A 13,951-nucleotide genomic window follows, 5' to 3' on the forward strand; every position below is an offset into this window, starting at 1 on the left:
GTGTTTGGAAAAGGCCAGGGGCATACTTTTCAGGTCAGCCAGATTCTATAGCATAGGGCTGGTTTGGATGTTTGAAAGCAAAAGCACAACAGTTTTGTTGGTGTAGGAAGCTAGCAAATTGACTCTGGGACAGCTCTAAACTCTTTATATGCCACATGCAGTTTTTACTCTTTAGATGCAAAAGGAAAACCTTGGCTGGTATCAGACAGAATTTGAAGGTACCAAGTAATCCTGCTTGCTGAAGCAACATCCCTGCAGACCTCTATTATCTTGTATCCAGCCTCATTTATGCCCATTGAACAGAAGGAGGGTCTAGCCCACGACTGTAAAGCCATGCTAGGAGTTTATCACACAGGGACCTATGTGTTTCCATCCCCAAAATGATTAAAGTGTCTGCATGCTGGAAAAGCATGCAAATGCACAAATGATTTTCACATGCAGAGCACAGTAACGCTTTAAAAGCTCATTACTAATGTGAGAAAGTGGGTAGCAAGCAGATTTGGTTTTCACACAGATGTGAACAAATCCCATTGATGGTTTGGAAATAACTTTTTTGCATATGCACACAGAAGCAGTAGTTGTGTCACCAGAAGTGACATGCAAATATTTCATTTCCAAGTGTGTGCATGCACACACGCACACACAGACACGCACACACACCAGAGAGAAGGAAAATGGGGAGGAAAGCACTCTTTTCCCCAGAAGGTTTTTCAGAGGAAGGCTGAGGGGTACGGCTGCAAACTCCCCATAAAACAACACAGACCACTCACAAACACACACATACACACACACACCAGAGAGAAGGGAAAACAGGGAGGAAAGCACTCTTTGCTACAGGAGCTGTTTTCAACTGGGCACAACAAAGCCCAGAAGTAAACTTGCCCAAAATAATCATGGGAAATCTGGCAACAAGTAAACTCCTGTAAATAAACTGCAAATAGCTTTCACAGTAGGGCAATTGCACAAAAAAAAATGATTTCATGAATGAAACAGAAATGAATTCATGATATTTTCTTGAAAATGCCTACTAGCTGGTTCATGCCTCTTTCTTGTCGGATTCTGAGTGGATTGCTCACAGCATCATTCGCGCAATTGCATGTAACAAGCTGGATCTATGCAGGATATAACCCATTTAAACATCTAATTTTTCCCATGTGATAAACTCCTTAGAAACTCTTTATACCAGTGAAGGTGCCTTTGGAAAATATAATGGTTTATCCGTGGGACCGTATTAAGGCGAGACCTCTAGCTATAGGCACTTAAAGCACAAAAGACAGCGTTGATAGCCCTGACAAGGACTTTGGAACTAACAAAAGGAAGGGCTATTAATGTATTTTGTGATTTAAAGCATGCCTATTGTGTATTGCATACTCATGGGGCTATTTGAAAAGAAAGAGGATTACTTTTAGCAGGAGGAATAGTGATTAAACATGGCCCTGAGACCGTAAAGTTGCTTGCAGCAGGGCTCACTGGAAAAGGAGACCATGATGTGGCAAAAGGGAACTGGGGAGCAGACATCAGCAAAAAAGGCAGCCAGAGAGAGGTCAGGCTACAAGAGACAGCAGAGATGCAAGGAGTTATTCCAAGAAAATTGACTTCAATGGCAGAAGCACCTAGATATTCCAAAAAAGGGGAAGAGTTGGCAACCCAAGATGAATTTGTCACCAGATAGAGACAGAGAGAGAGAGAGTTTGAACAAGTATTTTGTTTGCTCCACCTGCAAAAATCATGAAGTAACAGAGATAATTCTCTAGGATCTGGCACCTAGGCTCAGGATATCAGAGGTCATCCAGATGGACAGAGACCAACACTTGACCATAGATGATGTCAAGGAAGTTAGATATACTTTAGAAATTGATTGGAAATTCTGTACTCCTTAGAGACCACAGAGTATGGATAAACAGAAAGAATGAACTAGGCTTTAAAGGAGACATTTAGTCAAGATTTACCAAGAAATAAAGCTGAAGTGGCCTGAAGCTCTCTGCCTATTACTTTGTTATGGGTTAGGATTACACCTAGATTAGGAATGGGTGTTGGTCCATTTCAGGTGATGTATGGAAAACCATACCTTGTTAATTTATGGGTGATATATGGCGACCAAATATATCTAATAGGAAAAGAACAATTGTTAAATATCTGCAGTGCCTGTCTTTTGTTTTGTTTTCTTTACACAAATATACTCTGACCTGGTTGCTGATTTTGTTGCATTGCCCAGTTTGATCTCCACCTGATAGCTGTGTGATACTTCAAGAATATGTGGATATTCTCCTTCAACCAAAAGGATCATAACCCACCCAGATTCTGCTAACCATTTATTAAGCCATTCAGGTTTAAGAGAAGAGGTCATGGATCCATCATATCCAAATGAAGAAAGTTGAACCGCCTGAGGATCAGCAGCCCATACACCAGGGGTAGGCAACCTTTTTGAGCCGGGGGCCGGGTTGGTGTCCCTCAGGCGACTGGGGGGCCGAAGCCGGGGGTGGAGCTTCAACCCTCCGGGGCGGGGCCACGTGCGGGGGGGTGGAGCTTCCACCCTCCAGGGGCCAGGCCTCCCCACCTTTGCTGGCCCCTGACAGGGCCCCAGGCCCTGTCAGAGACCGGCAAAAAAGCTGGTGGGGGCCACCAGCGCTGGAGGGCCCCCTGGAGGGCCCCAGCGACAGCACCGGGCCTCCCAGAGGCCCCCTGCCGCCCTCGGAGCCCTCCTGGAGGGCCCCAGGGACGGCAGCAGCCCCCCTGCCGCCCTTGGAGCCCTCCTGGAGGGTCCCAGGGATGGCAGAGGGCCCCCCAGAGGCCCCCTGCCGCCCTCGGAGCCCTCCTGGAGGGCCCCAGGGACGGCAAAGGGTCCCCCAGAGGCCCCCTGCCGCCCTCGGAGCCCTCCTGGAGGGCCCCAGGGACGGCAAAGGGTCCCCCAGAGGCCCCCTGCCGCCCTCGGAGCCCTCCTGGAGGGCCCCAGGGACGGCAAAGGGTCCCCCAGAGGCCCCCTGCCGCCCTCGGAGCCCTCCTGGAGGGCCCCAGGGACGGCAGCGGGCCCCCCAGAGGCCCCCTGCCGCCCTTGGAGCCTCCTGGAGGGCCCCAGGGACAGCAGCGGGCCCCCCAGAGGCCCCCTGCCGCCCTCGGAGCCTTCCTGGAGGGCCCCAAGGACGGCAAAGGGTCCCCCAGAGGCCCCCTGCCGCCCTCGGAGCCCTCCTGGAGGGCCCCAGGGACGGCAGCGGGCCCCCCAGAGGCCCCCTGCCGCCCTCGGAGCCCTCCTGGAGGGCCCCAGGGACTGCAAGGGGTCCCCCAGAGACCCCCTGCCGCCCTCGGAGCCCTCCTGGAGGGCCCCAGGGATGGCAAAGGGTCCCCCAGAGGCCCCCTGCCGCCCTCGGAGCCCTCCTGGAGGGCCCCAGGGACGGCAGCAGGCCCCCTGCCGCCCTCGGAGCCCTCCTGGAGGGCCCCAAGGACGGCAAAGGGTCCCCCAGAGGCCCCCTGCTGCCCTCGGAGCCCTCCTGGAGGGCCCCAGGGACGGCAGCGGGCCCCCCAGAGGCCCCCTGCCACCCTTGGAGCCCTCCTGGAGGGCCCCAAGCACGGCAGCGGGCCTCCCAGAGGCCCACTGCCGCCTTCGGAGCCCTGCTGGAGGGCCCCAGAGACGGTAGCGGGCCTCTCAAAGGCCCACCGCCGCTGCCGCCGTGGCCGCCCATCGCGGCTTTTCGCCGCTCTGGGCACCGCCATTTTGGGCGGCAAAATGGCGGCGAAGTCTCGCACGACCTCCCCCAAGGTCACGCGAGATTTCGCCGCCATTTTGGGTGAAAAAATGGCAGCGCCCATAGCCCCAGAGGCCGCTCTGGGCGCCGCCATTTTTTCACCTAAAATGGCCGCGAAGTCTCGCGCGACCTCGAGGGAGGTCGCGCGAGACTTCGCCACCATTTTGCCGCCCAAAATGGTGGCGCCCAGAGTGGCGAAACGCTGTGACGGGTGGCCACCGCGGCGGCGGCGGCGGCAACGGGAGGCAGGGGCCGGTCGCCAGGCCTTCGCGGGCCGCATCCGGCCCGCGGGCCGGAGGTTGCCGACCCCTGCCATACACCCTGAGAGCAGCCCAGAACCTGCCTCAGTTGGGCAGAAGGTGAGCCCTTCTCCAGAGGCAGGTGCATAGACTGTGTGGGACGTTGAACACCTGAAATGGAATAAAATATTTGTTTAGAAGAAAACACCTAGATCTTTAGATTTCTGTTGTGTTGTGGACTGGTACAGGAGAATGGGACAAATTGCTGGATCTGTACCCATACTCCAGTATACAGAACAGGTTGAATCCTAATGATTCCTATTCTGCTTAATAAAGTGGGCTCTTGGTATCTGCTGAGGTTTGGTTCCAGGACACACACACACACACACGGATACCAAATTCCGTGGATGTTCAAGTCCTAATAAATACAATGGCATAGTAAAATTGTGTCCTTTATATAAAAAGGCAAAATCAAGGTTAGCTTTTTGGAATTTATATTTTTTGTAATACAGTCCACTCTCCCTATATGCTGGGGATCCGTTCCGGACTCCCCTGCGTATGGGGAAAAGAGCATATGCCAAGCCCCATAGGAAATAATTAGGTGTGTGTGGTGCGCAAGGTGCACGGTGTGGGTACGAGCCTCATTATTTCTAATGGGGCTTGCCTTCCGCGTAAGCTCAAAGCCTTGGAAGGCAAGCCAACCTATGAGGAAGGCTGACTGTATTTCCAAACAGTGGATGCTTGAATCCATGGATAAAAAATCCGTGGATATGGAGGGCAAATTGTAATATTCAAATGACCAACAATACCTGATTAAAACAAGCTACTAGTGCTACTAGTGCAGTGGTTCTCAAACTGTGGGTCGTGATCCCTTTTGGGGTCAAATGACCCTTTCACAGGGGTCACTGAAGACCATCGGAAAACACATAGCAAAATTACAGTTATGAAGTAGCAACAAAAATAATTTTATGGTTGGGTGTCACCATAACATGAGGAACTGTATTAAAGGGTCATGGTATTAGGAAGGTTGAAAAGGTTGAGAACCACTGTACTTGTGCTACTTGGCAAACAGCAAAAATAAATAAATACACAGACAATTAGGCCCCTGGCAGGGGTAATGGAAAGAATGGCAAACAGGTGGGCTCAAGTGATCCCCCAAACTCTGGCCTTCCAGATGTTTTAGACTTCAGTTCCTGGAATCTCAGATTTTGGCCATGATGGCAGAGGCTTCTGGGAGATGAAGTCCAAAAGACCTGGAAGGGACAGAGTTTGGGAATCGTTGCTAGATTTTATCTTCTCATAGACTGGCAAAGAATGCTGTGTTCTCATGCCTGATCCTTCTCCCATTCATCATTACAGTTGGTCCTCCGTTTTCACAGGGATCCATTCTGGACACACACACACCCAGGAAAATGGAGGTTCGTGCATATTCAAGCCCCATAGGTTTGACTGAGGAGTGCCCCATTGGGGCCTGAACATGAGTGAGCCTCCATTTTTGCAGGGGGAGGGTGGGTCTGGTACGGATCCCCCACAAAAATGAAGGGCCAACTGTAATGATGAATGGGAGAAGGATCAGACACGAGTACGCAGCATTCTTTGCCAGTCTATGAGAACATAAAATGCAGCAATTCAGGTTCAAGGGAAGAAGTCATGGATCTGTGATATCCAAGTAAAGAAAGTTGAACCACCTGAGGATCAGCAGCCCATACACCCTGAGAGCAGAACCTGCCTCAGTTGAGTGAGCCCCTCTCTGGCACTGAAAATAGCGGAGGTTGCCCCTCTGCGGATATGCAAGGCTGTGGATCTCAGATCTAAGGGTTCTGATTTGTATTGGTATGCCTTGTTTCCCTGTAAGTTCTTAATGTGTGAAGAGCTTGCCTGCCTACTCCCTGGCAAATGTTTCTTGGAAAACAACCAAAGGTCCCCTTGCTATGAAACAGTGATGGATAAGATGAAGGATGGAGGCAGGTCTCAGGGAGGGAGGCTGCCCGAGAAGGATGGGAGGAAGCATCCCAGAGGAAGGAAAACGCAGGCAGCCTTGAGTCAACCTTGCAGTGTATGTATAGATGTGTGTGTCTGCAATGTCTCTTGAAGATGGGGACCAGCCTGAGAGGACCAGGTAGCTAGAAGAGCGGTCAGCACAAGGCAGTCCCACTTTTCGCCTGGCAGAGTTGGCCTGGCTGCAGAACATGGGAAGGTGTAAAGCAGCGGACTCGAGAGAAGAGGTCCCTCCCCTTGGTCTGCTGGGGCTGCCTGCCTTTGATCTGCATCTGCAGAGATGCATTCCGGGCGGCTTCCTTTTCCAAGTCCAGCGAGCGGAGTGGTGTGCTGCTGCTTGGCTTGGCTGGGCCAAAGGGAAGCAGGGAGGGCTGTCCCTACAACGGGAGGAGGAGGAGGAGGGAGGGAAGGAGGGAAGGAAGGAAGGAAGAGGCATCTGTAGGCGAGGGAAGGACGACCCCTGGAGTTGCATTGCGGAAAACCTGGCTTGGGCTTGGGCTGGGGAAGGAAGGCACCAGGAGCCGGAGCTGGGCTTCCTTTCGGTCTCCTCTTTTTCCCTGGCCAGGCGACCCAGGCGCTCTCTCTCTCTCTCTCTCTGCTGGATCCCCTCTTCCATCCTTTCCTGGGGAGAGCAGGGGAGGATGCCAGGCCCCCGAAGAGCAAGGAGGAGGGGGCCAAGGACCTCCATCAGGGCTTGACTGGCCCCTCCGTGGCTCAGGGATGGCTGGGTAGCCGGGAAGGAAAGGAAGGAAGGAAGAAGGCGCCGGAAAGGAACCCCAAAGAAGAGGAGGCACAGCCCGGGATACTGCTGGGGAGCTCCGCCGAGGAGAGGAGGATCGTGGCCATGAGGAGGAGGATGGGGATCCGGAGGGTCCACTGAGAGTTTGGGGGCAACTTGGGCTCGTCTTTCGGGGAGCCAAGGGGCTCGATCCTGGGCTTTCCTTCCTTGCTTGCTTGCTTCCTCCTTCTCTCTTTCGGGGGTGGGCGCCTGTGGTTTGGCTCGCTGGTCTATGCCTGGTCGGGCTGCGCCTGGCGGAGGGCTGCTCTTGGCCCCAGCGAGAAGAAGAAGAGGAAGAAGAGGACCAGGAGGAGGAGGAGGAGGAGGAGGAGGAGGAAGGCAGCGGCAGCAGAAGCGCGGGGCTGCCTTTGGCCGGAGACTCCGAGCGGAGCCCCCGAAGAGGAAGGGGAGGCGGCGGCGGCTGCGGCGCCCGTCGGGACTGGGCATGTGGCAGCAGCCCCTCGGGGCCATCCAGGCTCAGGAGCCCCGGGGAGGCCAGGTCCCAGGGCGCTAGGATTTCTCCCGGCTTGGGCTGGGGCTGGCTCGGCTTCTGGGGCTTTGGGGTTTTTTTTGGTTGTGTGTTTTTTTCCGCCGGAGGGAGGCACTTGGCATGAGAAGCAGAGGATGGAAATTGTTTGGGAGGTGCTTTTTCTTCTGCAAGCCAATTTCATCGTCTGCATTTCAGGTAGGCAAAGGAGGAGGAGAAGGAGAAAACACACCTGCAAAGCCCCGGGAGGAGGAAGAGGGAGGCCCTGGGGCCCCTCTTGGCCTCCTCCTCCCCCCTTCCTTCCTTCCTTCCTTCCTTCCTTCCCCTCTTTTAGGATCCCCCCCCCCCTTTTAAAAAACATCTCAATCTCAGTGTGTGGATATGTGTGGATATGTCCAAAACTGCCCTCCCACCCCTCCGAATGCACTGGCCCTCTCTTTCCTTCTTAGTCGCAAAACTGGGCAACCCCCCCCCCCCCCGCGATGATGGTGATGGTTTTGCCAAGGGCGGGCTGCCGCTGTCCCCTCCTTGCCTGCCTCCCCCGAAACACGGCTTTGAGGCATCAGATCGAGCTGGCTGCAGCAAATCCCCTGCTCTCTCTCTCTCTTTCTTTCTCTTTTCCCGGGTCTGAAAGTTGTGTAACTTCTGGTTCTGAGAGGGCACTCCCCTGGCCCTGGGCCTTTGGCACGGTCCCCCCCCCCCCCCGAAGCCACGGTTTGGAGATGCAGCATCTCTTTCCCTCCTTCCCCCCTGACTCCTGATCCAGATGGCCCTGGGATTTCTAGTACGCTGCTCTTTGGCTTGTGACACTGCTCCTTCCTTGTTTTGCCAGAGGCAGCTCCCTGCTGTTGTCCAGGGAATGGCTCTCCAGGGCCTGATGGTGCCTGGCCTGAAGCAGTTTATTCATTCGGAGGGGAAAGAGGCTGCTCTGCTCCCAAAACCTGGACGCCTTCCTGAAGGTGTTGCATGGCTCCTGCTGGGATGCTTGTCTGGCTGCCAGAGGGGACTCAGGGCAGAAACTCAGATGCTTTCCCTCCAGGGCAGATGCTGCGACACCTTGTTTTGGTTTTCAATGAACCCCAGGCAAAGCTTTGGATCAAAGGGGAGATAAACCCAGGAGGAGATCTGTGGGTCTCCCCCTCCCCCCCTTGCCTGTGTCTTCAGGATTTTTTGGCTGGAGCGAGGGAGCACTGTTACTCAGTGCATTGGAAGCAGCAGCAATTGAGCCACAGCCTGACCATCCAGTGTGTGGTGTAGGGGGTTCAGTGTTGGACTGTGACTTTGGGGACCAGGGTTCGAATTCCAGCTCAGCCATGGAAACCCACTGGGTGCCCTTGGGTGGGCAAGACATACTCTCTCATAGGGCGGCAATGGCAAATTCCTTCTGAAGAAAATTGTCACAAAAAATCTCAGTTTTCTGAAGGGTCACCAAAAGTTGGAAACGACTTGAAAGCACAGAACACGCACACACTGGCCACCACCTCTTTGGAGTGAGCCTTCCTGCTGCTCTTTGAGCAATGGGAAGTCTTTCAATTTCCCATCAATGTGGAGCAGTGACTCCTCGTCTTGCCCCGTCAGCACCTCCTCATGCCTTCCCAAGAGTGGTGTCATCTCAGGCCATCCATCCTTTGCACAGTTCATCTGTTGCTCCAGTGGCCATCCCTGAATGGTGGCCAAATGATCAGTTGGGTATTCTTGCACTGGAGAGCCCCAAGGGGGGAGGGGGGGAAGGAAGGCAAGGGCAAAGACAAATTCCAAGCATAGCTTGATGTCCCCTTCCCTCATAGCATCCTAACATAGGAAGAAAAATGCCACCATATCCTTCAGCAAAGGCTCTCCTCCAGGCAGCAATGAAATGCTGTCCCTCTCATCCAACATCATTTAAGAGTGCAGCCTTCTTCTCTCTTTTGTTTTCCTTTAGCCTCTTCCAAAAACCCTGGCCTCTACTACTCTGCTTCCTTCACAAGCCAAGTGATGTTGTGGTGGAGTACCCTTCAGTTGTGTTGGTACTGGCTGAGATCATTGTAGTCTAAATCACCTGAAAGACCCCAGGATGGACAAAAGTCTTGCTTAGACAAATTAGGAGGCAGAAACCCCCTTTGTATTGTATTTTGCTGTTTCTGGAAGTCATGTTGTTGTAAAGGAACGTGCACAAAGGAGGATATATGCATCTACACACATATATATATCTCTGCTCCCTAATGGTTGGGGCAGGAACTGCACTGGGGAGAAAGCCCCTTTTCCAGCTAGCCAGAAGACCCACTTGCACATGGTTGTTTTTGCTTGCAGTCTGCTGAGTAATGTTGCTAACTCTCCAAGACAGTTGGCCCTACAATTATCAGTTCAGTCCCGAATATTCAGGTATGAGACCAGTCAAGCATGCAAAGAGCCTGACACTCCTTGGAAGCCTTCCTCGACTTCTTAATTCTCCCATGCAAGCAAGAGCGGTTGTGTGTCTGGCAAGGCTGCCATCTCCTGTGCCGTTGGGTGTGATTGACACCACCTGGACCCAGGCGCTCCATCTGCAGGGCTTTGGGCTGTTACATCAGAGCCTGCGTAATCTTTGCCGGAAGGCTTGAGTCCCCAGGGGATGGGGAGGGGAGGGGGAGGTGGCAACTGACTAACCTCCTTCTCACGCTTGGAGAAGGAGGGCTTGCCTTGAAAGAGTCTTGGGGGGCCTGGTGGGAAGGAGACCACCCACTTGCCCCATCTGTTACGAATGAGTGGCAAAAGAAAACCAGAAAGCAGAATGAAGTAGTTGACATCGCAAAGTGTCATTTTAGAAGGAGGGAAAAATGTGCATTGTGTAGAGGCTCTTTTTGTCAATTTGTCAGGGTGTGAAATCATCCCTTCCTGTGGAATAAAGAGGACTGAAAGTCGGTCTGTTCCTTTCGCTTGGCTACATATTGATAAATGTGCCAGCCAAATGCAGAGTGTCTGTTGTCTTTACCCTCCACTACCACCCCCACCACCCCTTTTTATTCCTTTTCCAGAACCCTTTCTTTGCCCTAAACAATCTTTTCAGTGCCGTCTTATACATACCTACTCAGAAGTAAGTCCCATGCAATTCAATGAGATGTATTTCAAGGGAAGTATGAATTCTACATACTATATAGGATTGCAGACACCCCCCCCCCCCAATTTTCCCCCTTATAGAAGATGATGGGCCATACCTCAGAATGCCCTGTTCCTTCCTTTTTCTGTTTCTCTAACATAGTTGTTTTTAGCATATATTGAGAGAGTGCATTACAAGAGCTTTTCTTCTGGGACACTGAGGTAATGAAGGAGGTGTTCAAACATATATGGAGGAGTCCTGTGGTTTTTCTGTAGTGTGACAACTTAATAAAACCTTTTATTTGAGAATCATTTTGGGGGGAAAATATAACAAAAATCAGAATGGGTAATTGGGAGGAAATGTGTTTTGGTTTTTTTTAGAAAGTGACTGAAATAATACCTTCCTTAGCAAGAATTAAAAATAAGGGGAAATGTGCATTCATCATCTGAACCCCTGAAATCAATAGAGTGTTGTCCTCACCATTCCCTGGCTTTCATTTGGTGTATTAATAACCTAGAGAAAATTATTTTCCGGGCTGCTTTTTGTGATTTGGTACAGAATGGAAGGATCTGTGTCTTTTATCTCAATGAGTGTATGGTCATGTTAAGAAGTAAGAGCAAGGGCTCGTTGAAATAACGTTTGACCATTTCTCTTGACTTCTTGCATACTATTGATATCCAAAACAGAAATATGTTTCAAGATTGCCTAAGAATGCATTTGGAGAACATTTTTATTTTATACAAGATTGTCATCATTTAATCAGAGCTCTAATGGCAAATGGCCTCTTATCTTGGCAAATAGGATTTTTCATTTCATAATTGAAATAAGGGTTGTAGAACATTCTGTTGCCAGTTTTCTATTACAGCATTCCTGTGTCCCTCAGGTTTGAGTAGGTTCTATTCAACAGAACAAACTGGGGCCTTACAATGGAAGCTAATTGTACCCGAAGAGTTGTAGCAAACCACTTAAACTCTAAAGGTGTATTAAGGGTTTTCCATATGGAGGAAGAGGGTAATCACATTATCATTTTCCCAGTCCTTGACTACTTATCATACCTCATTGATTCACACAGGCAATTTAGTCAGGGTTTTAGTTATATCTCTGAAGTACTTGGTTTGGTTATAATGGTGAGAAATGTATTTGAGAGAGAGAAGCAAATACACTGTAGATATTTCCTATCCCTATAATAGGCTAGAAATGTATCGACGTTTATTTTAGCCACTTTTCTGCTATTTGAAGACTGGATATTTTCTATTTCTGGTAGTAAAAAGTGGCAATTGGTGTAGCTTGTACTTGTCATTTTAAGAGAACCGAGTGATGATCAGAACAGGTCTAGAGAGTTAGCTAAAAATCAATATGAAGCTGTGCCCATAATAATGTCTACTGAGGAAGAAATATCAGAGTGTGTGTTGCCTTTAATAATTTGGAAAACCTGATCTTTGTGGAAGATTCATGATTTCAGAGTCCCAAGCTCTCTAATGATGCTACAGTATGGCATTCCTAAGTGAACACTATGCCAAAAAGACAGTGTCAAAATAAAAATGTTAAAGCAAGATGCCACCCGTCAGTGGCTCCTTGAGACCTTTAGATAATCGTGACACTGTGTAACAGGCGTATGAATTACACTTTCTGCTTCTCTGGCCCAAATCCTTTTTGCGTGTAATGCCACAGCAGATTAATTAGCAGCAACACTCGCAGCTGTAGGTGGGATGTTCCTGAGCATATAATGGCTGACACATTTCTTTGCACAGTCATTTATTTTGCACAAGCCTTGAGTAATGTTTTCATAATGTTAAAAATGAGGCGGCCAGGTGCAATGGAAAACATTAGCATCTCTCCTTAAACATTGGCAGTAGGCAATATGGCTATAACACAGTTGCAGTCATTCCTGCAAGTTCTATTTTGCTTTAGACTGTGGTGTGTCAGTACAATGGTTGCCGGATTCTTTTCCTTAAACTGGCTACCATAACAATTAGTGGACATGTATAAATTCAAGCAAAGTGTGATCAAGTCCTATGAAAATTATTACTATTATTATTATTATTATTAGTTTATATCCCACCTTTCTCCAAATATAGGGACTCAGTGAGTATTAAGAGTCATTAACAGTACCTTCAATGTTATTGATTTTTGATGAGATACAAGCACAGTTAACCTCCTCTGCATTACAACTAGCATTTGTTCTGGATGTACAATCACATCATGTAGTTATTATGCTGCACAGATGATGTATCATACAGATTTTTAAAAAATGTATACCTGATTCTGAAGGTATTCTTTGGGGTCTTGATGAAAGCAAGGTCTCATTGAAAGATTAGTGAAAGCAAGATCTCTATGTCCTTTGGCAACAAAGGAAAGAGTGCCTCTGCCCATGTGTGGAATGCTTTCACCAATGAATTGTCACATTGATTCTGTTAACAGATGAGATTCAGAAAGCCTAAAGGTGAAAAAATATTCATGCTTTAGAAGCTCAGCACCTCCATTTCAGAAATTAACAAGTGCTTCTTGACTGCATTATTGCATCTTCATCAATCACCTTTCTGCCAGGAGGAATTCATAGATCCATGGTATAAACATGTCTTGCTTCAGGAAATCATAGCTCAAATTAATATAGTTTGTGCTTGTCAGAAACTTCTGGTCTCTTCCTGGCCATGCTGAAAAAAGAGGAGAGGAGAGAAAATACAAGCCAGATGCTTATACTATATAAGCTTCTTGTTTTATTGTAAAACTATTATTTAATGTAACATCCAAACTGTGCCTGTACGTGCATCTGAAACCTGGGCACTTTTTTATTTGGAAATTCACCATTGCCCATTCGAATACAGTCACAGAACATACAATAACGGTGAAGGGAAAGCATTTATAATAGTTGAAGCTGCTGTTAGTTTGGCATGTCACTGCAGGTACATTATAGGGAACACACTGAATTATAGGTTAGTCCTGTTCATGTCTAGTCAAACCTAAGTCACACAGAGTGCAGTGGAGTCCAGCACTACTAAGTATATGCAGAACTGTAACTTTATTTACTGTCAGTACTGGAGTGATGAGGCTGTTATCAGCTGGAACACTGGAAATACCTGAGATCTGGAATGCCCTTTCCCTTGAAATTGCTTTCTAACAATTCTAACACGACACAAGCAAAATTCATGTGGGTTAAGATATGAAAACAGGAGCACCAAACCAGCTTTGGATTAGGAAGTGGGGAGGTAGGGGAATTTTTGCTAGGATCTAGGAATTTAAGCCTGAAATAGTACAAGCTACATGTGCGAGGCTCTTCTATGTTTTCAGAAAGTTCTCATTTCAGATGTTCCAACAATCCTTAGTTGGGGAAGGGGAATTTCTAGTGACATCCAAAGGAGTATCTATCATTGTAAACAGTAACCCAAGACTCATAATAAAAACAGCAGCCAACCCCCTCCTTTCACACAGAACTGACAATAATTTTACTCCCTTTATCTTCATTTTGGGTGTTTTGCTGCTGCAGAACCAGCACTAGCACTAAAAAGAATAACAGAAAAATGTGATAATGGCTGCATTGCTGAAGGCACTTAGCACTTTAGTCTTAATTCTGTTTCTTAGAAACAAGATCCTTTGACTTTTGATATCTTTCACTGATTTTAGTGGGGTTTCCTTCAAAAGAATGTGTTTAGATAG

General features: G+C 49.1%; 1 protein-coding gene across 1 annotated transcript in view; it reads left to right on the forward strand.

Moving 5' to 3' along the window:
• The first annotated feature begins 6,399 nt into the window (after positions 1-6,399).
• Positions 6,400-13,951, forward strand: part of CA10 (carbonic anhydrase 10 (inactive)) — a 442,916-nt gene continuing 435,364 nt past the window's right edge. Inside the window, exon 1 of the mRNA XM_089478517.1 lies at positions 6,400-7,440. Coding sequence (XP_089334643.1) covers positions 7,380-7,440 — 61 coding nt within the window. The 5' untranslated portion in view covers positions 6,400-7,379. The remainder of the gene's footprint in view (positions 7,441-13,951) is intronic.

Source organism: Sceloporus occidentalis, unplaced genomic scaffold, assembly GCF_023333645.1.
Source record: "Sceloporus occidentalis isolate IW3139 unplaced genomic scaffold, rSceOcc1.0.p SCAF_1, whole genome shotgun sequence".
Classification (NCBI taxonomy): domain Eukaryota; kingdom Metazoa; phylum Chordata; class Lepidosauria; order Squamata; family Phrynosomatidae; genus Sceloporus; species Sceloporus occidentalis.